This window comes from Pinus tabuliformis, chromosome 8 (genome assembly GCF_031772625.1).
Source record: "Pinus tabuliformis cultivar Carrire ecotype Pingquan chromosome 8, CPIR1, whole genome shotgun sequence".
Classification (NCBI taxonomy): Eukaryota; Viridiplantae; Streptophyta; class Pinopsida; order Pinales; family Pinaceae; genus Pinus; species Pinus tabuliformis.
This window is the reverse complement of record NC_142294.1, coordinates 1,701,006,384-1,701,031,012: the sequence shown is the minus strand read 5'-3', so window position 1 is coordinate 1,701,031,012 and position 24,629 is coordinate 1,701,006,384. Positions and strand designations below refer to the sequence as shown.

Genomic DNA, 24,629 nt, shown 5'->3' with positions numbered 1-24,629 from the left:
GTCTTCCATGTAATCTTCATATTAATAAAAGGGTCTCATAAACCACTATCATTCAATTTTGATCCAACCTCGCATGGCTCAACCATGACATGTAATGAATCTGTCTCTTCCTTAATAGTTTATTTATGTGTTGCTTCTCACGCTGTTAAACATGTACGTAGATCCAAACTCAACACAACATTGTGGCCTAGTCTTTGTTATCATGCAGTTTTTTATGCCTCTTAAGCATCAAATATTCTATGTTTACCTTTAGCAGTCATTACACACATTTTTTCCTTCATCTTTTACACACGCATAGACACACACACACACACATATATAACTCATCCCCATAGGGATGTACCACATATGCAAGCATAATCAACATAATGCAATCCTTGAATCCAGAACCAATAGTGGAATCAGAGGTTTGCTCACCACAACATTCACAATGAGACAACAAAAAACATTTGCAATATGGGTACCTCTGATGTGGAACGAATGCAATAACATAGTTAACTCACTTTAATAACTGTATTAGGTCCATTATACCAGAGGTTTTGATATCAGAGATAATCGCAACATGACACACTTTGAAAACTTACAATATAGTAATGCTCCGATATGGTGGATGCGAAATTACAATTAAACTCGTTTTAATATCAATATTGCATCCATATTATCGGCGATTGTAAATTGTCGCACATAACGAAAGTTCCGATAAATAGATGTGATCTTAGATTAAATCCAATCTTATAATTATATCAGGTCCGCAAGTGAATCGGAGTCGGCGATTTGATATCGGAGGTTTCATTCAAAAGTCTCGATATCAAGGTGGACGCGAAATTCTTATTAATCAGCGTTAATACACCATATCGGGTTTGGATATCAGAGGTTGGAGCAAATTAGATGTCAGAGGTTATTGCATATTAGAGCACACGCCTTCAAGGATATTGGCGAGATATGGATATCAGAGGAAGTGCTCTATCGCAAGTCAAAGATCGAGGGGTTTCAAGTGGTAACATATAACAAAAACACTGATAAGTGATTTCTCCTATAGATGGAACGAAGAAGGGTTATGTGGTACGTGATTTTCTCGTCCAATAAACTACAACCACTTTATAATTTTTTAGACTTTGGTTATATAATACGTTTATTATTATAAAGGGCCAATGTTATATGTATAAGAGTTTTGGTATTGGAAAATTCTCCGATCAATAAACTGCAACCACTTTATCAAAAGATACATCTGCTTTATAAGCTAAAAGCCACTATTCAGAGCTACTCAATATCGCAAGTATTTCGTGTGGTCTCAATTTAAAAGTTTTGATATCCATACCTCTGATACCACTCCTCTTCTGTCACTTGTCACTTCCTAATAAACTTTGTTTGACTGAAACATGGATGAATTCAAGGTCTGCATATCCTATCAGCGTTGCTTTGCACTTCTCGGTGCAAATGCTAGCTTATTCATGTAAGATATGATTATATGACCTTCACATGAAGTGATACTACACCACTATTGGCATCTTAGCATTCCCTCCATGTGAAGTAAATGTGAACTACACCCACATGGAGATATACAATTCACCACCTTCATGTTTGATTTTCTCGTTCAAACCATTGGGTGTGACTAGAATAGAAAGCCATCAAAGAAGGCCAGGAGAGTATAATTATGCAATGTAACTTTTATTGTTGCAGAGATGGAGTAACTTGGAAATTCATTCCATAAGTGAGAGTAATTTTGTCATTTTATGGCTTCGCAGGCCCATGCAAACACCTTGTCTATGTGGAGATCCATTTGTGTAGACATAGACAAGTTTCAAATGCAAATTTTCTTCTTTTCATTGCTAGCTAGAATTTGTTTTAAAAATGAGATGAACAACTAAAATCAATAAAAAAATATTAGTTTTCAAGAAGAAACAAATGTTCTTATAGAAAATATCTATATGGATCTTAGAGGTTAGAATTTGGACCAAGATAATAAGAGAAATGTAGATTTAAAAATAAAATAAGATCACTCATATTTAGAAGTAAATGAATTATGTATATAGTCATTAACTCTAATCTTTATTAAAAAAAACATCTTTAAAAAAAATTAAGATATGTATTTGCTAAATATACACTTTCATTTTCATTCCAATTTAAGAAAAAAATTAAAAATAAAACAATAAAAATGATTAATATTTAATATATATATATATATATATATATATTATATAAACAATCTAGTATTTGTAAGTAATTTTTATGTGAGTAGTTTTAAGTGTGATTTTTTGGAAAGTTTTCTGGTTTATTTTTCGATTTAATTTATCTAAAATTTGAACCACGATAATAAAAAAGATAATAAGAGAAATGTAGATTTAAAAATAAAATAAAATCACTAATATTTATAAGTAAATGAATTATGTATATAATCATTAACTCTAATCTTTATTAAAAAAAAAACATCTTAAAAAAAACATTAAGATATGTATTTGCTAAATATACACTTTCATTTTCATTCCAATTTAAGGAAAAAATTAAAAATAAAACAACAAAAATGATTAATATTTAAAAATAAAAATAATATATATATATATATATATATATATATATATTTTAAAACAATCTAGTATTTGTAAGTAATTTTTATGTGAGTAGTTTTAAGTGTGACTTTTTGAAAAGTTTTTTGTTTATTTTCCGATTTAATTTGTCTAGAATGCCACATGAATTCTTTTAAAATCACAAGTTTAAGGGGTGAACTATTCACAATCGAAGTGTCTCGAGGAGTTCTCTGGAGAATGTTAAATCATATATACCGTCAAAAAACCATGACCATAAATTAACCAGAAACTCCAAAAAATCACACTTAAAAACTACTTCACTTTTATCTTTTATCTCAAAAATATATCAAAACTTTATTATATATATGTAAAATCATTTTAACTTTACCAACATAAATGGTAACTTCCTTAGCTGGGAAAGAATGTCGATAAACACATAGTTGGATTTGAACGAGTTTGTTGTAACTAAAACACACACATCAACTGTCAAAACATCGTAGTCCGGAACATGACATCTAAGTTATCATGTTTTTAAAATTCCATCAAAAATTTACAATTTATGTTAAACATTGCAAGTATTTCATTGGATTCTTATGGGTGATTTGAAATGTCTCATGTAAATACGATTAAGACCATTAAAAGAATTACTAATTATAAGCACTCGCTTTTGCTAAATTGTTAAATATATATATTATAAAATACATACATCTTTATTACCAAATCATAACTCAACTCACTTTACAAATTATCTCATTAGGCTATATGAGGAAAATTGCTAATCATAAACCCTTTTTTTCAAAAACATAAGGGAGAATTGCTAATGACACAATTGTTTTTTAAGGATAAACACTAGTTATAAAAAAAAAAAAAAATCGAATTTTTTTTTGGGATTAACCATTAATTCTAAGTACTTTTTTAAGATGGTTTTTAAGGGAGAAATATTATTTACAATAGTTTTTCCTACATAATTTTTGAATTACAAATCTTTTTTTTAATAAATTTCAAAAGAGAGTTATTAATTATATTTGTTTTTGAAAACATTAGAAAAGCTAAACACTAATTACAAGAGTGTGTTTTTTATGATTTTAAAATGTGATTTACTAATTACAAAGATTTGGTTTTTTTGGTGAAGCCGCCATAATCTTGATGTACTTTTCCATTGGAATTTTTTAAGGTTCACACTTGACCTCATTCACTCTTTCATACTTCAAAGGAATTAAACCTTCATGGACAACTGGAAATGGAACCACTTGACTACTGAACCATAAGCTCAATGGTGAAATTACAATCAATACACTCATCATATTCAAGGCTTGATATCTTTTTGTTTATGTTTAAGTTAATATGCTATAAAATAATACACAATGAAATCATCATCCAAGCTTTTTAATGCAAATGGAATTTCATTTATTTCATCAATTAGGATGTTGTTTAATTGCAAACAAGTGGGAATGTACCATCAATGATCTAAGTTCAATTTTAACACACTTCGTATAGTATTACTTGAGAATATCTAATATACCATGTGCTACAAGATTGAAGACATTCCATCCATACCATGTCAAGTTAAAACAATACATTTAGAGAACATGTTTCATTTGTATCATCAACTATTTTGTGGTTAATATAGATTCGTAGAATTTTATCAATATTGATCTAAGTCCGACTCTCACACATTCTATAAAGCATTGTTTAAGAATCTCCTATAAATCCCCACAACAACACATCCCTCAATATCATACACATTCCATCCGTGTCATGTTGAACTACGCAAAATATTTAAAAGAATGTAATTCACCACCTATGACCTAAGTTCAATTTTAACACACTTTATATGACATTACTTGAGAATGTCTAACATATTGTCCTACAAGATTGAAGGCATTCCATCCAAGCCATTTAAGTTAAAGTAATACATTTAGAGAACATGTTTCATTTGTATCATTGATTATGTGTGGTTGTAGATTTGTAGAAATTTATCAATATTTAATCCAAGCCCAACTCTCTCACATTCTATAAAGCACTATTTAAGAATCTCCTAGAAATGCCTACAACAACACATCTCGCGCAATCAAACACATTCCATTTGTGTTAGGTTAAGCTAAATAAAATATTTAGAGAAGAAATTCCATTTATATTGTTGAGTGAGTTGTGGTTATAGATAAGTGGAAGTTCACCAATACTAATCGAAGTTCAATTTTCACACATTATCTAAAGCACTATCTAATAATCTTTGAGAATTTTGAAAGGAAATTCCATTCGTATTATTGATTGTATTGTGGTTGTAGATAAGTGGAACTTTGCTAATATTGATCCAAGTTCAATTTTAACACACCCTTGAAAGTACTATCTAAGAATCTTTGATAAAAATAAAAAAAAAAAAAAAAAAAAAAAAAAAAAAATAAAAAAATTCCTTTTATATTGTTGATTTTTTTTTTATATGATTAAGTGGAAGTTCATCACTGTTGAACCAAGTTCAATTTTCACGCATTCTCTATAGCACCAACCAAGAATCCTTAAGAATTTTGAAAGTAAATTATTCCACGAGATCAAAAACATTCCATCCATATTGTGATGTGAGGTGCTAAGCAAGACATTTAGATAATATATTACATCTATATAATTGATTATGTTGTACTTGTAAATAAGCTAAAGTTAACCAATATTGATCTAAATTTAACTTCACATTTTGTATAAAATATTAGCTTAAAATATCTAAAAATGCTAGGAATTTCCGAAATTACATATCTCATATAGTTATATAATATTAAACTAATCAGAACATTTGAAAATACACTCTAACATATTATGTTAGGGTGGTTCATATAAACTTGACTTGGTTAAATTACCAAGGGTTTTCGAGCTCTAGGTTTATTAAAGCCCATGGTTTTTCCCATGGTATTAATGCATAATATAATATATTAAAAGACATAAAGAAAATAGGTAACTTGGTCCTTTGGGACTAGTGGGTGGGATCCTAACAATAGGGTCTTTAGACACCACCGCTTTTCTCAGTGTTTCGTGATCCTAACAATTAGTATCAGAGTGGAAGAATGGTGGTCCCATTGTTGGAAACCTTGAGCACTATTGAGAGGTTGGGGGGGGGGGGGAGGTAAATAAGTAGTGTGTCTTATTATCAATTTTCACCAATTTAAACTTCTCTACTGAATCATGCATATCTTAACCAACAACCAATAGAAAATCATAACATGTGCAACGTATAAGCATAAACTAAATAACATAAGCAACAACATAAAAAATAAACAATGTGCACACAAATCATCAACACAAGAGACACAAGGTATCTGGTGGAAAAACCACCCTTGTTGTTGCTGCACTACTCTGAATCTCTATTACGTCAAGCAAAATATCTTTTACCTAGATTTGCTAACTCCCATCATCTAGTAGACTCAACCTCATATATTATTGGCTAACCCCCATTAGCTAGGAGACTCGATTCTACTGATCAACTTGGAAGACTATGTTCTCACACAGATCTACGAACAACCATCCGTTGAAAGCCATCACGATCAACAATCCTCGACCAACTCTGATTGGACTATCCAACAACAATTGGATGGAGATACTGTTCCTTTTTCCAATGCTACAAAATCAGTGCTCCACTCTCATGAAGTCATTGCTCCTCTACTCTATGCAGACCTCATTTCATATATTTTCAAACTAGATCCAAAACACTCTGCTCAACACCTATTCCACTATGCAATACTATCTTTAGTAGTAAGACACCATCAACAAAAAACACCACAACCATATGCTCTCCACTCAAGAAAAATAGTGGCCACGATGCATGCATCAAATCTGAAACATGTCATCAACACCAAAGATAAATATCACACTCAACCATAACATCAAACTCTCACTCCAAAATATAAATTTTGCATAATGCAATCAACAACATATAACACAATGACTATCTACCAAATGCACTAGCAACACCTGCAAAATGAGTGTGAGAGTCACAATCTTGGAGCTATACCAAGCTTTCCATCTCTTCCAACAAATTTTGCTATGGCTCTCTACATCTTTGATCTGCAATTGGAAGCTTTGCAGCAATACTCTGCTTCAACGATTAGATATGCTCATTTTTCTAGCATTAGACTCATACACTAAAGCAATCCTTCTCATAACTTGGTCTAAAACATTCCTCTTTTATGCAACCTTCTTTCACTCACCATATCACTAAACCAACCATCACACAACTCCAAAGTGAAGAATATAAAACATACTGGGGAAAATTCGCTTTTGGACTAGGATCAAGAATGCACAAAGTTGACGAAATCCAATCAATATCACCACTACTTGTGCACTTAAAGTGTTTACACCCACTGGAGAACTTTCTTAACCATTTCTAACCTTTTTCAATTAGTATAGAAGCTTCCATGAATTTCCAAGTTGGAATTCATCCGATGTGAATGAGGAATCCAGAGGAAAAACTCTTCAAAACAAAGTAACACTTTTCTCTAAGCCCTAGCCAATGTTATAACTCTTTTCTCCAAGCCATGGCCAACGTTAGTAACGCTTTGTGTGCCACTAGCAGCCTGCGTTACCCCTCTTTAGGTTTCCTTCCTCAAGGTCTTTGCCAACCGAACTCTAGGAGGATGTTTAAGACATCTTGCTCACCTTCCACAAGAAATTTCTCATCATGACACTAAGCATAATTCCCTAAACAAAGGCATCAAACTTATAAACCTTATCTCCTACATCAGATGACTTCCATCAAGTAGTACAATTCTTTTGAAGCTTGTCCATCATCTCTAACATCTGTAGGACCTCCTACCCCTGTCAAAATTCCTTCAGAGCCTGTCATACTTTCCCCAGACTTCTGAATAACATTGTAGCATCTCTAGATCCTCATCATGAGGTCAAAACACCTATACACCAATGAAGAGATGAAGGCATAATGTGTGTGCCAACTCAACAACATGAATCACACACTTCTCACATAACTGAGCATCATCTCTCTGCATTTAAGCTTTGAAACAAATCACATCAATGTCGTCACCATAGAGTTGACATTAATGCCAATACATACAAACACAAGCCAACACCTCCATGAACACCTTCATGACCTCAATCTTCTCAACTATACCATCATAAGGTTGACATCAATGCTAACATAATCAACTCAATGCCAAATCAACCATGCTATAAGAATGGCATCAATACATCAACTAGACTAGTAACATAGGGTTGACATCAATGCCAACATATGCTCGCTGGCATCATGAAACCAATGCCAACATCAACTAGCTGGAAATGCACACCATAATTCCAACATCAACTAGCTGGAAATGCCCACCATAATGCCAACACCCATAACTCACATTCCAAAGAAATTGGCCATGTGGTAAAACTCTCATTGTATAAAAGCACGGTAGTTGGCAAGTAGAATCAAAGGCCGTGGCATTTGTGATAAAAGAGAATGATGCCCACTAAAAGGACACGAGTTGTGTTGATGAGGGATCATGTAGAACTAGCAAGTATAAATGGTGTTAAAAGACTAGGTCAAGGTATGGATCAACAAAGCTAGAGATGTAGTGAGAGAGTGGTTGTATGGACAAGAAAGAATGAAGATGGAGTCAATGATTTGAAGTTTGGTGAAGGAGCCAACATGTGATGAAAAGCGTAATGGTGTGATAATACCAATGGTGTGTGAACACCCAAAGGGTTTTGGTCCAAGGTAGGTGTGTTTCCCAAGGAAGTTGTAAGGCTTGTTGTTTAGGCATACATGTTGTGCGGGAACGCAGGTTGTTGTAAGGCCTTAAGACTTTGATCAATCATACATGTAGTGCAGTGACGTGTGGAGTCATCAAGTTGTGGAATGGACCACTTGGATAGGTACCAAGATGGCAGGTGTACTAGTATCCTAGCTCGAAGGGAGATGAAGATGGTTGATTAATGACTAGGACTAGGTTAATCTCCCCAAGTCAAGTTTAAGTGCGGTTGTTAGGGTAGTTTTCACAAACTTGACTTGTTAAATTACCAATAGTTCAAACTCTAAATTTATAAAAACCCAATATAACCTATTTTAAAACATAAAAACTCAAAATCAATTAGTTCTTTAAAACAAATAAAATCTTAACCAAAATATCTTTAAGTACGACCACTACTCTTAATATTTCATAAATAATCCAATATCCCATGGAATCCAAAACATTCTACTTATACACTACAAAATGCAATTTAAAAATCTTTACAAACATTGCATTCCATAAAATATAAAAATAAACATTTTACTTTATCACAAATATTATATAGTATTTAATATTATTATATTTAATACTATACATTCATTAACTTAAATAACTTTTTTCAAATTTCAATCACAAATAAACATTTTACTTTATCACAAATATAATATAATATATAGTATTATTATATTTAATATTATACATTCATTAACCTAATTAACTTTTTTCAAATTTCAAACCCTCAGTTTTATTTTGAGCGACCAGAAAGCACTTGACAGAGGACGTGACATCAGGTTCGAAAAAACGAGGGAGTGCATGAGTTCCTATAACACCGTTTGGGCGACATATGCATGCGTAATAGGAATAAAATGCTCCCATAAATGATCATTAATGGGCAATGCACAGAGGCCTATATTAGCACACATTAATCGATATTCTAATTAATTTTTAATTTATTGCATGGCTGTAATGGGTATCATGGAGGATCGTGTCAATGACGGCGTGGGCAGTGGAGGTTGGATCTCAAAACAACTATCGTGTCGTTTCATGATGTACACCACCTTAAACCTCTCGCTATTTAGTCTGTAATTTCAACTGGTAACACTTCACAGTGCTGTGCTCTCTTATTCAACACTTTAGCTTCAGTACCCCGTTTCCAGTTGTTACAGTGTTTGCAGTTGCTGTAGTGTTCGCTCAGGTAATAGCTCAATGTTGCATTTTTGGGTATTTTTTCGGCTCTTGGAGCAATTGTGAAATTGTTGAGAGCTTGGTTGTATAAGTGCTAAAATTCAAATTCACTGTTTGGATTTTGCTGAAAATTGATGTTCTGCATCGTACATTGTGTTTTTGGAACTATGTTTGGTTTGAGCCTGAATTTGTCAGCTTGTTGCAGCTTTATTCGAATTGGGTTTGGATATTTAAGCTTTTTGGGACTTTGTCTGAGTTGGGTTTTGATTATTTAGTGAAATGTAACATCTTTATCTGTGTTGGGTTATGATTATTTAGTGAAATGTAACATCTTTATCTGAGTTGGGCTATGGTTATTCAGGGGCTATGGTTATTTAGTGAAATGTGAGTTTCTTGGAGGTGGGTTTGGATTATTTATGGTCTTGGAGTTTTATTGTTACTTTAATGGAGTTACAGTTCCTGCATTGCATGTACAGATGTCTTTGAGCTTTCTTTCTGCTACGTTTGAGAATGTTGAATCTTTGCTTTTGTTTCAGGCTTGGGAACTATCATGGTAAAGTTTTGGAGGAGTGGATGTTTCTGATTTTGATGCAGATTTTGGAGAATGTTTTTTAAGCTGAATTAGTAGTTTCTGATTAAATAGTATGTCACATTTTCTAATGTAGAATGTTTTGTTATGGGTTTAGTGATGTTACCATGTTTTCTTGAAGAAAGGCTCAAGAAATGTGATTTTGTGATTTTGTGGAAGGGATTGTTTCTACGTTTGGTATGGGTTTAGTAATGTTACTATGTTTTCTTCAAGAGAGGCTCAAGAAATGTGATGTCGTAGAAGGATTTGTTTCTATGTTTGGTATGGGTTTAGTAATGTTACCATGTTTTCTTGAAGAAAGGTTCAAGAAATGTGATTTTGTATAATGAATTGCTTCCATGTTTGGTATGGTTTTAGTAATGTTGCCATGTTTTCTTGAAGAAAGGGTCAAGAAATGTGATTTTGTGGAAATAGTTGTTTCTGAAGTTGGGTTTGCTTTGGCTCAGGGGTTGGAGGAACGCTCTTCCCTGGCTCTGAGGTTAGAGGAACGCTCGTCTTCGGCTCTGAGGTTGGTTGCTGTCAACAGTTCTTAGACCATCGTATTTGTTTGTAGCTGAATAGTAATTTCTGTCGTATTTGAAAAATGTTCAGTGTTTTATTTGGGTATGGTAAAGCTAGCCTGTGGGGTTTATGTGAACTTGGTCTTGTATGCGCATTTCGGCAATTCTTTTTGCATTTTGCTATTTAGCATCAACTGAATGTTCTTTTGATATTTAGAATCAACGGTTCATTAAATACGTGGTTTTATAAAAATAATCGTCTTTGTTGGGTTTTTGTTAGCTTGTCTCTAGAGTCGAGGTTGGTTTCCATAAATAATTTAACAGGTCATCCTATTTGTAAGTTACAGTCGAATAGTAATTTCATCTTCGAGTACTTTGTCGGGTGATGGGAATTATATTATTATGTGTTTACCCTCCGGGTGTTGTTGAGAAGTTTTCTTGTGTAGTATACACAATGTACGAATGTGGAAAGCGGGTTCATATATATATATATTTTGGGTTGGGTTGGGTTGGTTTCGATTCATAAGTGAAAGCTTTCTGTTGGGTCATTCTCCCTTGTTTGCATCCCAACATGAAAAGACATATATAATATATATATCTGTTCTGTCATATGTATCTTTCCGAGTTTTGAAAACAATCACTGAATAGATATATGTCTCATTGCAAGGTAAATTGTCCATGTGAAGTGCTGTCTTCTGGTTAAGGTTAGTTATCTTTGTGATATTTTCTATGTTTTATTGGTTCATGCTTAAATTTGTAAAATCATCTGAAATGTTCGGCTGGTTTGTATTCCTAAGTAGAAGTGCTGTGTTGGGTCATCTGTGTGTGTTAATATATATATATATATTGGGTTGGTTTGGATTCATAAATGGAAGTGCTGGTCTCTAGTTAAATTAACTATGTTGTGTTATGTTGTGTTGGTTTGGATTCATAAGTGGAAGTGCTAGTCTCGGGTTCAGGTTAGTTTTGTTTGTAATATTTTGTATGTTTTATTGGTGTATAGTTAAATTTGTAAAATCATCTGGATATTGGTGAAATGCTCGGTTGTTTTGGATTCCTAAGTAGAAGAGTTGGGTTCGGTCATTCTCCTATATATATAATATATATAGGTTTGGATTCATAAGTGGAATTGCTGGTCTCTGGTTAAGGTTAGTTTTGTTTGTAATATTTTGTATGGTTAAGGTTTATTTGTATATAGTTAAAACTTAAATTTGTAAAATCATTTGGATATTGGTGAAATGTTGGGTTGGTTTGGATTCCTATGTGGAAGTGCGGTTACGGTTAATTTGTATGTAATATTCAGTGTGCTCTATTTGTTTAACCATTTGTAAAATCGTCTGGATATTGGTGAAAAGGTGGTCGTTGTGGGTATGTTGGTAACGTGATTGAAGGATTGATGCAGTTTAGTAATTTTCCGTGTGGGTTGGTTTGGATTCATAAGTGGAAGTCCTGGTCTCTGGTTAAGGCTATTTTGTTTGTAATATTTAGTGTGCTTTATGGTTAAATTTGTAAAATCGTCTGGATATTGGTGAAAAAGTTGTAGTTGTGGGTATGTTGGGAACGTGATCGAAGGATTGATGCCATTTAGTTAGTTGTGGGTGATGTTGGATTGTGACTTTTTAGGGATTTTGATCAAATTTGGTGGTGTGTACTCAGGAGTGATACTGCTGTTCTCTGGCTTTGAGGTTAGTTTTCCAAAGTTATATTCGGACTGTTGTATTTGTTTCTAGCTGAAATAAACAAATCAATCTCGACTGTGGTCAAAAGGTTGGTAGTTCAGTTTGTTTGTGGGAACGTGAGTCGATAGTTTTGATCGAGTTTGGTAGTTTGTCAAAAGTTTCGTAGTTGTGAGCGTTGGTGGGAATGTGACACTCAGTTATTTTGATCCAGTTTGATAGTGTGTTTTGAGCACAGGTTTTGTTATGGATTCTGAGGATATGTTAGGCCTGGGCGATGGGGCAGGGCCTTCTTCTAGTCAGCCCGGGGGAGTTCTGCCAGGACCTTCTAGTCAGCCCGGGGAAGTTCTGCCACCGCCTCCCCCAAATCCTCCCCAAATGGCAACACAATCTGGGCCTTCTTCCACTGAGCCCGTTGAAGTTCTGCCACCCCCACCCCCACTGCCTCCCCAAATGGCACAGAAACCCCCAGAGGCTCCTCGTGTTCTAACTAAACGACCTGGACAAGGTCGAGCTGGTAGACCTGTCAAGTTACTCTGCAATCACTTCAGAGTAGGCTTTTCAAATCTCCAAGACTCATTTCACTACGATGTAAGTAAATTCCACATTTTTAATGGCTTTCTGATCTTTCCAACTTACTGGATTTTAAGAAGGTAAATGATAAATTTTCGTCTTTCTGTTGCAGGTTAAAATCACTGGTGAACGTGGGGTTAATGGGGTTAACGGTAACAGTAACGAAAAAGAGGTTGTCAGTAAGATCTTGTGCAGGAGGATTATGGATAAAGTCAAAGAAATATATGGTGACACTGAACTGGGTAGAAAAGATTTTGCTTATGATGGAGAGAAGAGTTTGTTTACCGTTGGGCCTCTTAAAAGTAACAACATTGAATGCATTGTTGTTATTGATGACGAAAGGAGTTCAAGAAGGTAAGGATTTTGACCTTGTTTTAGTTAGTGCTCTACTTACTGAAGATGAAAAGGGTTCAAGAATGTAAGAATTTTTACCGGACTTTAGTTAGTAGTGTTCATCACTCCTACAAAGTACAATTGCTTGATTGGGTTGCAGGGGTTTCTTTCTCTACTGTTTTTTTTAATATTCCGAGTATTAAAGTTACATTTAAGGAAGGTAGTTATCAACTTTTGTTTCTAGAGGCTTCAGACTTTATTAATGGTTACTTTAGGATCAGAGGTTTGGGTTTATGTGTAAGATTTCATTATTCATGGTGATGGCCCTGATGGTGCAGGGCTTAGGATTCACTATTAGTGATGAGTGAAATGGGTGCAAAGTCTTGGAATGATAATTCATTATTTCCATTCTTAGTATTAGTTGCAGTTGTAGGACTAAGGATCATACATCAGTCTTTAAATGCCATAATTCTATGCTCTAGTGTTAAATTTGGGACAGGTTGGGATGACAGTGTAATGCTGATGCATTTTGTTCATTTTAATTGCCGTGGTTAATTAATTAGGCCCATTGGAAATGGAAGCCCCAGTCAGATTGAACAGTCAAAAAAGAGAAGAGAAGATAGAGGGGAGAAATTCAAGGTAGAAATTACATTTGCTGCAAAGATCTCAATGAAAACTTTGCAGGCTGTTATTCAAGGGGAGGTTTCTGATAAAGCCCAAGATGCATTGAGGGTTTTAGATATAGTTCTGAGACAACATGCCTCTAGGAAGTACGTACTTGTTCATCTTCATTCCATTAAATGTTTTGAAGGGTTTGCTTTATGTGTGCTTTGTTTTAAACTGATGTTGTTATACCAACTTTTTTGCATTTCATTTTCATGGGTTTCTTTAACATGCATTTCAATTACTCGTGGTCTTTATTTTTACAGAGGCTATTTGTTGGTGAGGCAAAGTTTCTTCCATTGGAGTTTTGCTCCTTTGGTTGACCTGGGAGGAGGTGTTACTGGATGCAGGGGATATCATATTAGCTTCAGGCCAACCCAGAGTGGGCTTTCTCTTAATATGGGTAAGGGTTCAATTTCTTTTTGTTTGCGTTTTTCTTTGGGTGTCAATTTGATGTGTGCATTATAATCCATTTTTTATGAAATATATAAATCAAATTAATCCATTTTTATGAAATATATAAATCAAATTAATCCATTTTTATGAAATATACATTCGAATAATGTAGAAATGGAAATGTGATAAGTTTGTTGAGTTGTCTTCTTAGTTGTCAGTAAATGTTCTAGATCTAGATCTATGTGAGTTATGAGGTATAGTTCTAGAAAGTCATTGTTTTGCAATGTAAGTGAGTTGTAGCTAAGTTGGAGTCTATATCCTTCATGCTGTTATGTCCATTGATTCTAGTGATCCCATCATTATATAATGGAATACATTGTCATTTATTTGAAGTAGGCAAGTGTGCAGGCTTAGGCCTGAATTAATAAAGTATTCCTCTGTGTTAAACAACTCTGTGTTTTCTAATATGGTATCAGAGCCGTAAGGCTGAGATTTGAGAGACAAGTTCTAGGTTGTTCAAATCTAGATCTGGATTGTTAATGACGGGTGTGTGGCCAGCAGACATTGTTATTTATGTTATAGCAAATCCATTTTTCCATTAAGGGGGATGTTAGAATAATGTAGAAATGGAAATGTGATAAGTTTATTGAGCTTTCTTCTTAGTTGTCAGTAGATGTTCTAGATCTGTGAGTTACGAGGTGTAGTTCAAGTCATTGTTTTCTTCCAATGCAAGTGAGTTGTCAGTAAATGTTCTAGATCTGTGAGTTACGAGGTGTAGTTCTAGAAGTTATTGTTTTCCAATGCAAGTGAGTTGTATTTGAGTTGGAGTTTATATCCTTCACGTTGTTATGTCCATTGATTCTAGTGATCACATTGTTATATAATGGGACACATTGTGATGTATTTGAAGTAAGTGTGCAAGCTTAGGCCTGAATTAATAAAGTATTCCGCTGTGTTAAACAACTGTGTTTTCTAATAATATATAAATCAAATTAATCCATTTTTATGAAATATATAAATAACGTTTCATTTAGTATAATAATAATTGAGTTGTAGTTGAGTTGGAGTTTATATCCTTCACGTTGTTATGTCCGTTGTTGTTATGTCCATTGATTCTAGTGATCACATTGTTATATAATGGGACACATTGTGATGTATTTGAAGTAAGTGTGCAAGCTTAGGCCTGAATTAATAAAGTATTCCGCTGTGTTAAACAACTGTGTTTTCTAATAATATATAAATCAAATTAATCCATTTTTATGAAATATATAAATAACGTTTCATTTAGTATAATAATAATTGTTTCCTTCAATTATACTTTTGAGATGATAATGGTCCGCTATGACAAACATTTTTAATTGGTTATACAGACATAAGATACTAAATGCATATACACATCAATTATACTTTTGAGATGATAATGGTCCGCTATGACAAACATTTTTAATTGGTTATACAGACATAAGATACTAAATGCATATACACATCGACACATAGACATATCTAATGTGTACATATAGAGATATCTAATATACAAATAGACACACACAAACACACAATTGGGTTTCATCTCAATTGGGTTAGGAGGAATTACCCTTTCCATCACACACAGAAGGGTTTTATTTCAATTGGGTCAAGGAATCATTGTTTCCACCCAGGCTTGTTAAATACACACAAACACATTTGGGTTTATCTCAATTGGGTTGGGAGAAATGATTGTTATTCTCCCCACCCACATTCATTCAATTCTTGTAAGTGACATGTTGAACTTATACTATGTATTGTTGTACATGTTGAACTTGTTCTGAGTGTATTGTTATAATAGCTGTGAGCATACGAAACAGACCAAAAAATCTGCACCCAAATCTCATAGTTTACAAATCATTTTCAACATACACATTTGGGTTGTATCTCAATTGGGTCAAGGAATTATCCTTTCCACTGAGGTTCGTTAAAGACACAAACACAATTGGGTTTATCCACAATTGGGTTTATCTCAGTTGGGCAGGGAGAAATGATTGTTATTCTCCCTGCCACATTCATTCAATTCTTGTAAGTGACATGTTGAACTTGTACTGTGTATTGTTGTACATGTTGTACTTTACTGAGTGTATTGTTGTAATAGCTGAGAGCGTACTATACAAACCAAAAAGTCTGCACCCAAATCTCATAGTTAACAAATCATTGAAACTTCCTGATTCCATACCTGGGTAGGTTTACAAACCAAAAAAAAATATGACCCAAATTTGAAGAGCTCCATATATTATACCCAAATTTCTTTCAAATCGTGAGTCAATCTATTTTTTCACTCGAAAAAATTCATGTCTAAGTTTAAGAATTTGTAATAACATACTCAAGTCATTGACTTACGTTGACTTTCACCTCTAGTGGACTATTAAAATATATGATTGCCTTTCCTGTTATAGTTCAGGACAAGAAGACCTAGTACTTTAGTTTTCATTTCCACTCAAGTTGATTTTAGTCCCTTTATAAGGGGATTGAGTGTCTAATCCCATAAAGACAATTATAAATATTAGATACTGCCAACTGGTCTTTAAATTCCATATTGAAGCATTGGCCCTAGATTACCTGAGATGCATAACCAAATTGACCTTCAAGAACATCTATAGATGTTGAAAGCGTTAGCTCTTTGGAGAAGGAATGGCAGGTTTTATTTATCATCTATCTAGTTGGTATAATAACATACTCAAGGCATTGACTTCCGTTGACTTTCACCTCTAGTGGACTATTAAAATATATGATTGCCATTCCTGTTATAGTTCAGGACAGGAAGACCTAGTACTTTAGTTTTCATTTCCACGCAAGTTGATTTTAGTCCCTTTATAAGGGGATTGAGTGTCTAATCACATAAAGACAATTATAAATATTAGATACTGGTCTTTAAATTCCATATTGAAGCATTGGCCCTAGATTACCTGAGATGCATAACCAAATTGACCTTCAAGAATATCTATAGATGTTGAAAGCGTTAGCTCTTTGGAGAAGGAATGGCAGGTCTTCATTTATCATCTATCTAGTTGGTATATTAACCTGTGGTACATAATATGAGTTATTGTGTTGTACACCATTACCAGTCACATCAAGTTTTGTATCAAGAATGTTTTGTATCAAGAATTGTAGTTAAGGTTTACTCCCTTATTTCCATTCTATGCAGATGTGTCAACAACAATGCTCATCAAAGAAAATGGAGTCATTGAATTTTTGTTAGCAAATCAAGGTGTTGACAATCCATGGAAGATTAATTGGTCCAAGGTAAAATGCAACACAAAATATGTATGCCTTGGATTTCTGTCTTGTAATTTCTTCTTTCAAGAGTCGGTTTGTCACATTATGCCGACTTTCGTGTAGGCAAAGCAAGTGCTGAAAGGTGTACGCATTGCAACATTGCACAATGGAATGGAGTTTAAGATCATTGGTTTTAGTGAAAAACCCTGCAAAGATCAACTGTATAAATCGCTACATGCTCTTTATGATCTGTTCTTGTTTTCGTTCCTCTCTATTTTGGGTTACATTATAAAATGCTAATGTTTTGCATCAATGTTATCGGGTACTTGGGATTCTGCGTTGAATTATGTGGGTTTCTTTTGTGTTAAGCTTTTCAATGAAAGTAAGAAGCCAAGGCAACCAAGAAGAGCCTCTTCAAACAGTGGATGTGACGGTGTATGATTACTTTGTAAATACGAAAAATACTCCTTTGCAGAAATCAGCCGATTTGCCATGCTTGGATGTAGGGAGAAAAAAAAAACCCAATTATCTTCCGTTAGAGGTTAGTAATATAATCTTTCTGGTGTTTAGCTTTGAAGTGAACATTTCTGGAGAATTTTTTTTTTTATCTAATGGGTGTGTTTTCTCCATTTGCTAGCTTTGCCGAATCCTCCCAGGACAGAGGTATACTAAAGGTCTCTCCAGTCAACAACGCACATCACTTGTGGAGCAATCCAGACAAAAGCCAGATGAACGAATGCAAGTGTTACTGAAGGCAAGTATGGTTTTGTTTGGACTCTGGAGTTGATTTGATTTTTTGAACATGACAAATAGTTTGTGACAGAATGTTTGATGATCCAGGCAATGGAGGTAAATAATTACAATGATGACCCATTATTGAAGGCTTGCAATATCAAAGTTGATAAAGAGTTGGTACGTTTAGATGGACGAGTTCTTGATCCACCCACGGTAAGTCATTGTTTCTCTGTGGACAAAATGTACATATCTATTATTCTGTGTTCTGCAATCAGTTTGATTTTTTTTTCCAAACCTTGTATGTGTTCTGTAATCAGTTTGCTTGAATATTTTCTATTTTCCCAACCTTGTGGGGCAAACTCAGGAATGCTTCCCCACATTTCTGGATGGCATTCCTGGTAGACCTGGTGTAGAATAGTGTTGTGTCTCATCCAAGGGGATTTGAACGAGACACCTGATGGTGCAGAACTTTCTAAATACTTAAAATAACATTAGCCATGACTAGTTCAGTAAATCCCTTGGGTTTAATTTGTTCAAATCATAAGTTGTACCACAATAATCTACCAGCTGTTCGTCTTCCATAAATTATATGCTTTTTGATTTGGTAAGTGAAAACCCGGTTTGTTATATTTAAAGCCTTGATATTTTCTCAAGTTTTCTGAGATTTATCATGGATTGCTTAGAAATGCTTCTTGGGCTGCCTTGACTTCATGGTTAGAATGCTGATACTTGTTTTCAATGAACTGAGACACTTATAAAAGAGCTGTATACATTACATGTTTTGAATGTTGGCTTATAATTAAAATGCTTTTATTGCATTCTGGTATCACAAAGCAAAGTCCTGGCAAGGAAACAAGGACAGAAGGACTGCGTAGAGATGTATATTTCCTTTCCTCTATTCAATAGAGGGGTGCTTGTTTTTGTGTGTCCTGACGTGAGATTTTAGCCCTTGGGCCCTGAACTCGTAAAATTTTATGGAATCAAACTTGATACCATTTTTAATGTGAAGGAAAAAGACGATTTACGGGTTATGTTTTTGTTTGGTGCTTGTTATTATGTGAGCAACTTGTGTTTCAGCCCTTTTATATATTTTTATGCATATCATATCTCTCTTATAATTGGAGACCTTTTCCAGCCATTAATTCTTGCTTGGTTTTCCAACAGCTAAAGTTTGGGAAGATGGAAGAGGCTCCACGGAATGGTCGTTGGAACTTCAACAACAAGGTAATTGTCTTTTAAGAAGTTTTGCAAAATCTGATTTCAAACAAACTCACTCTAGACTCGTATTTTATCCCAATCACCTGTTCTCAGACTATGGTTCGGGCAGCAAAAATTGGAGATTGGGCAATTGCATCTTTCAATTCAAGACTTCGTTCAAACGAAATAATGAACATGGGACGTGAGCTTCAGCAATGTTGTGGCAGAAGAGGATTGGTATGTAAAGCTACATATGAATTAAAAAATTGCAGTAACATTTCATTTCGGGACATTACATAATTAAAATGTCTACTTCTAGGTAATGGCCGATTGTTTGGGGGTTTTGGAAGAAGGTCCGCAAGACAGAAACAGGAACCCTGTTGACAGGGTCGAAAGGATGTTAAATCAGATGAAGTCTAGACTTCCAAAGCCGCCTCATTTTCTGCTCTGCATCTTACCAGAGAGGAAGAACAGTGACCTTTATGGTGATTGTGTAATTTTCGTGTTAATGAACGTTTCTAATTTCTAGTTTTTACTTTCTATGAATCTAAACCAGATTTTACGAATTTGTAACGTCTCATATTCTATTCCCTGTTTTAGGGCCTTGGAAGAAGAAGTTCCTGTCCGATTTGGGGGTGATTAATCAATGTATTGCACCCATGAATATGAAGAAGGTCAATGATCAATATTTAACAAATGTGGCTTTGAAAATAAATGCGAAGGTATTTAATCAGTATTCAATGATAAATATTTCATCCGTATAGCCTTTTCGGGCCAGCCCCTTGCTTTTGTATGTTGATATTGCTGGAACTGTTGTTCTGTTCTTCAGGTTGGTGGCCTCAACTCTGTTTTATCTGTGGAATTTGCGCATAGGATACCTAAGATTTCAATGAAACCAACAATTATTATTGGGATGGATGTTTCACATGGTTCTCCAGGACATGCAGATTCACCTTCAATTTCAGCGGTATGCGTCTTTAACATGTTATCAAGGCCTCTTTCTTGAATTGACTGTCTTTAACATGTTATCAAGGCCTCTCTCTTGAATTGACGGCACGGTGAATTTTAGTATATGCTGTTTTCTGTTAAAGATATATTGTATCTTCTCTTTAAAGCTCTTTCAATTTGTTGTTCAGTGCCATATTTGTATGTTTATCTTTGTTGCACTTACACTGTCACGTATAGATGTTTCTGTTCCTGGGTCTGAATTATGGTACAGAACGTTAATTAGATATTCTGTACGTAGGTCAGAATTATGCGATTGATATTAACTAAATATTCTTAAGTTATAACCTGTTAGTTTGTCATACCCTTATCAGTTGGGCGTTGCTTCGCTTTGGGAAAACTATTATGGACCCTGTACTATTCTAATTGTGTACTCGTTGTATCCAAGTTGACTCCTTTACAGTATAGGGATTTCTTGTATTATGGACCCTGTACTATTCTAATTCTGTACTGTTTGGATCCATTGCTGTTCCAACTTGACTCTTTGCAGTATAGGGATTTCTTGTATTTTTTCTCCATACAAGTATGGTTTTTAGAATTGATTGTTTGTTTGTTTGATTCTCTAACTGTTACATACTTATTTCGTATCATAAGGTGTGTGCTTCATTAGTTTTGCTATCTTAGACAGACTCTGTGTAGGGCTAAAAACACTGCCTTTTATCAATTAAATAGATCCTCTCCCCTGTTAATACAGTGTCTCAGAACTCTGCATTTCTGAGTTTCTGAAAGGAATTTAGGCTGAAATATGTGAAGATCTAATTTTTTAATGTTTATTAATTTTCTATGATGGATTTTTTTCTTGTTAATACATACATTTTCTCTGCATCACCTAACGTGACTTCAAAAACTTTTCTCATCTGTATCTAGAGTCTAGACGCTGTGTCAATTGAATAGACTGTCACTTACAGTACAAATTATACGTTATCGATTGCTTTAAATAAACCTGTTGGCAGGTCGTCTCATCGAGAGAATGGCCCTTGATTTCAAGATATAGAGCTTCAGTGAGAACTCAATCCCCCAAGGTTGAGATGATCGAAGCTTTGTACAAACCTTTGCCCTCAGGAAAGGATGCGGGCATGATCAGGTAATTCTATGCGTGTTATTTCATTGGAAGAATTGTTGTATCCTGCAAATCAATATAGGTAGGGAATGATGCTTACGAGTATCTAATAAGGTGACTGACATATCTCATTATTAATGAGATGTAAAGATAATAATTTATCGATTCATTTAGCAGTTCCTTTGACCTATTTGTGTTCAGTAATTGACATTATTAAAAATAAATTATCTTATTTTTCTTGGTTACACAGTGAGCTACTGGTAGACTTCTACCAGTCATGCAATCCGCCACCTAATGTAGAACGAAAACCGCAGCAAATGATTGTCTTCAGGTATGTGGTCAATGATAAGGTATGTTGGAAGGCCAAAGCTGTTTGACTTGTCTATCATTGATGATCTAAATAAAATGAGAAAGAATTGCAAACATCGATTGAATTACAATTGAATTCTAGTCTCTGCCCAAAGTGTGCCCCAGAAACATCGATTAAACTACAGAAACATCGATTAAACTACAGAAACATTGATTAAACTACAATGTAGTTTATCTCTTTGCTCAGAGTGTGCGACAATAGTACTGTGTGCAATCATGGTACATAGGGCTATTTTTGGAGTGCTTCATGAATTATTCTGAAAAGTTCATAGAGAATATAGTCTGTGTATTATAATGCAGAACAAGAATTTCAAACATTGATTGAATTACAATGTAATGTTAGTCTCTCCCCAAAGTGTGCCCCAGATAAAGTTTGTTTTCTGTAGTTTGTTTTCTGTAGTGCGGTGCGTGTTCATCAAATTATCTACGTTTGTGATTGAGTGAGTCTTTTAGTTCTTTTGAACATTTCGGACAGTTACTAATGTGGTCATTGTTGCAGAGATGGAGTCAGTGAATCGCAATTTGACCAGGTCCTGAATGTTGAATTACAAGCTATATACAAGGTTATGTTAACTTTTTATCCAAGTTCATTCAATTTGCAATTAGAAGTTACAGATTTCTCATATGGTTGTTTATGTGTTTTTAACATTCCTCAATATAAACCATAAACTATAGATGGTTATTTGATGTACCAGGCATGCAATCACATAGAAGCCGGTTATAAGCCTAAAATCACAATGATTGTTGCACAGAAGAATCATCATACAAAGCTATTTCCGAGTGGTGGTGGTCCGGGCAATGTGCAGCCAGGCTAGTATTCTCTGAAAAATTTATCATTTGGTTAAATACAACTCTATTAGAATCAGCCTATCATATAGGTATCCAAACCACTACTGGATTATTATTGCTCACAGTTCAAGATCTGCCGGGCTATACATGTGCATACTTGATCCTTTCCTTTAAGTTTCCTGTATTTGTTGAACTAAATAGCAGTGAAATCTCCCTGCTTTGGATACAGGTACTATTGTAGATTCCCAGATTTGCCATCCTAGAAATTTTGATTTTTTCTTGTGTCCTCAAGCTGGCCCAATCGTAAGTACTGTTATATGGTTATATTGTCATTGATCAAGAGGTTTTGATATTCGCTTTTTAATCTTGGTGGGATGCAAACTTTTGAATTTCAATGTTTTTGACATTTTGCTTTTGCTAAATGATTTTCGCTGTAGGGAACATCACGGCCTACCCATTATCATGTATTACTGGATGAGAATGACTTTAGTGTGGATGACCTGCAGATTCTTGTCCATGCTTTATCCTATGTGTAAGAAACTATCGTTAATGTTTGTATTGTGATGTTATGGATGAATTCTGTGGTGGATGATCTTCAGGTTATTTATCTCCTGCAAGAAACTATTCTTGAATGAAATTGTCTTATAATGTTTGAATGAAATTGTCTGTTGATGTTTGAAAGCAATTCAGTTAGTTCTTATCATGGTGTAAACTATATTTCTTGGTTGCAGGTATCAAAGAAGTACAACGGCAATCTCTTCAGGTTAGGATGTTAATTGTACAAAGGAGCATGATTGTTTGTTGTATTTACATTTGAAATGTTATTTGTCAGATGCATATATTCATCATCACGTGTTTGATGATATGCAGTTGCACCGATAAATTATGCGCATTTAGCTGCGAGCCAGATGCAACAATTTCTCAAGGCAGAGGATCTTTCAGAAACAGCTTCACGATCTGGGAAAGGGGAAGGGTCTGTAGCATCTGGAGGAGGATACAGTGCACCGGTCCCTGAACTCCCTGTGCTGCACCGGAATGTTTGCAACACCATGTTCTTTTGCTGAAAATCCACATGTGATTGTTGTTCATTTTGTGGTTTTCATGGTAGTTATGTTATCAGTTATAACACCGCCTTGGAGTTTTGTTTTTGGTGAGAATATTATTTGCTCTGCCATGCCAAACTGTGTTGCGAAGGTAGTTGTAAACCCTAGTTGGCATTGCTCTCTTTTTGAAAAGCAAAAAGACATTTATTGTAAATCCTGGGATATCTTGCTATTTTGTAATACTCTTAAGTTAGAAGTAGAACTTGTTCTATATTGTGAATTGAGCAACTGCAGTCTTTCATTTGGTTATGGTATTATAACATCGCTATTTTCTAATTTTATTTTGCATGAGCTGTTTATGGATCCAGTGTTGAATGAAAAAGTTATAAAGCTTACTTGTATAGCATTAATTATCTTGTTTACTATTGAGTTTTGAGCTGTGCTTTGGGGCCTGGGGTACTTTTATTGGGCATCTTCTTTCATTTTGAAAGGGTACTTTTATTGGGCATCTTCTTTCATTTTGAAAGATGGTGCAGGTTGTAAATGTCGCTTGATCACTAAAATGCTGAGATGGGATTTCCTTCTCGAGCTGCTGCTATCTTTCTGACAATGGCTAGTTTTGCAGCCATTGCTTTCTATTAGTGTGGTTTAGTTTCTTGTGCGTTTTACAATGGAAGTTACAAGACTTCGTAGCTCGTGCTGTTGCACTCCTTCAGCAGAAGGAAGATGCAAGCACTTTCATTGAGTTGGTGTATTACTTTCATTTTCCTGAAAGAAATGTTGCCCCATTTTCCTGGGGGAATGCTTGTACCTGACTGGTGTCTATATTCCAACTGTCTTGTCACAGGTGATAAGCTATGTCAACAATCTTCCCATTTTAAGAGCTGGGTTAGGTACTGCAGTGGATTTGAGCGAGACCGGGAGGGGTGGCTGTTTAAGCCCATTGTATATTTGTTTGTTTTATTAAAAGTGAAATTGCTCATGGGTATGATTGTTTTCTTTGTAGAAACTCATGAATGCCAGATGTTACG

The 24,629-nt window shown here is 34.6% G+C and overlaps 1 protein-coding gene across 26 annotated transcripts; it reads left to right on the top strand.

Moving 5' to 3' along the window:
- Nucleotides 1-9,019: 9,019 nt before the first annotated feature.
- Nucleotides 9,020-24,004, top strand: LOC149242799 (protein argonaute 16-like). 26 transcript variants are annotated; one of them, XM_089374323.1, is made up of 26 exons: nt 9,020-9,288; nt 10,460-10,521; nt 11,181-11,217; nt 12,170-12,198; nt 12,428-12,780; nt 12,875-13,116; nt 13,659-13,865; nt 14,025-14,161; nt 17,330-17,427; nt 17,524-17,621; nt 17,770-17,941; nt 18,038-18,154; nt 18,241-18,348; nt 19,300-19,359; nt 19,447-19,569; nt 19,652-19,817; nt 19,933-20,054; nt 20,162-20,299; nt 21,291-21,421; nt 21,648-21,728; nt 22,266-22,329; nt 22,462-22,576; nt 22,785-22,858; nt 22,993-23,087; nt 23,287-23,318; nt 23,426-24,004. In XM_089374323.1, exons 5-26 carry the CDS (start codon nt 12,436-12,438, stop codon nt 23,617-23,619), a joined length of 2,919 nt encoding a protein of 972 aa, XP_089230449.1. In that variant the 5' UTR covers nt 9,020-9,288; nt 10,460-10,521; nt 11,181-11,217; nt 12,170-12,198; nt 12,428-12,435; the 3' UTR covers nt 23,620-24,004. The 26 variants fall into 26 exon arrangements, with proteins under 26 accessions (XP_089230449.1, XP_089230466.1, XP_089230463.1 ...); XM_089374321.1 differs by lacking the exon at nt 9,020-9,288 and adding an exon at nt 9,299-9,434; XM_089374329.1 differs by lacking the exon at nt 9,020-9,288 and adding an exon at nt 9,299-9,434 and having other exon boundaries at nt 12,404-12,780.
- The last annotated feature ends 625 nt before the right edge of the window (nt 24,005-24,629 follow it).

Excerpts from the sequence above, each read along its gene's own strand:
- LOC149242799 (XM_089374343.1), top strand. The coding sequence starts at position 12,436 with ATGGATTCTGAGGATATGTTAGGCCTGGGCGATGGGGCAGGGCCTTCT. Across the intron at positions 17,942-18,037 it reads CCAATTATCTTCCGTTAGAG|CTTTGCCGAATCCTCCCAGG; the intron begins GTTAGTAATATA and ends TCCATTTGCTAG. Across the intron at positions 23,088-23,286 it reads GTCCATGCTTTATCCTATGT|GTATCAAAGAAGTACAACGG; the intron begins GTAAGAAACTAT and ends TCTTGGTTGCAG.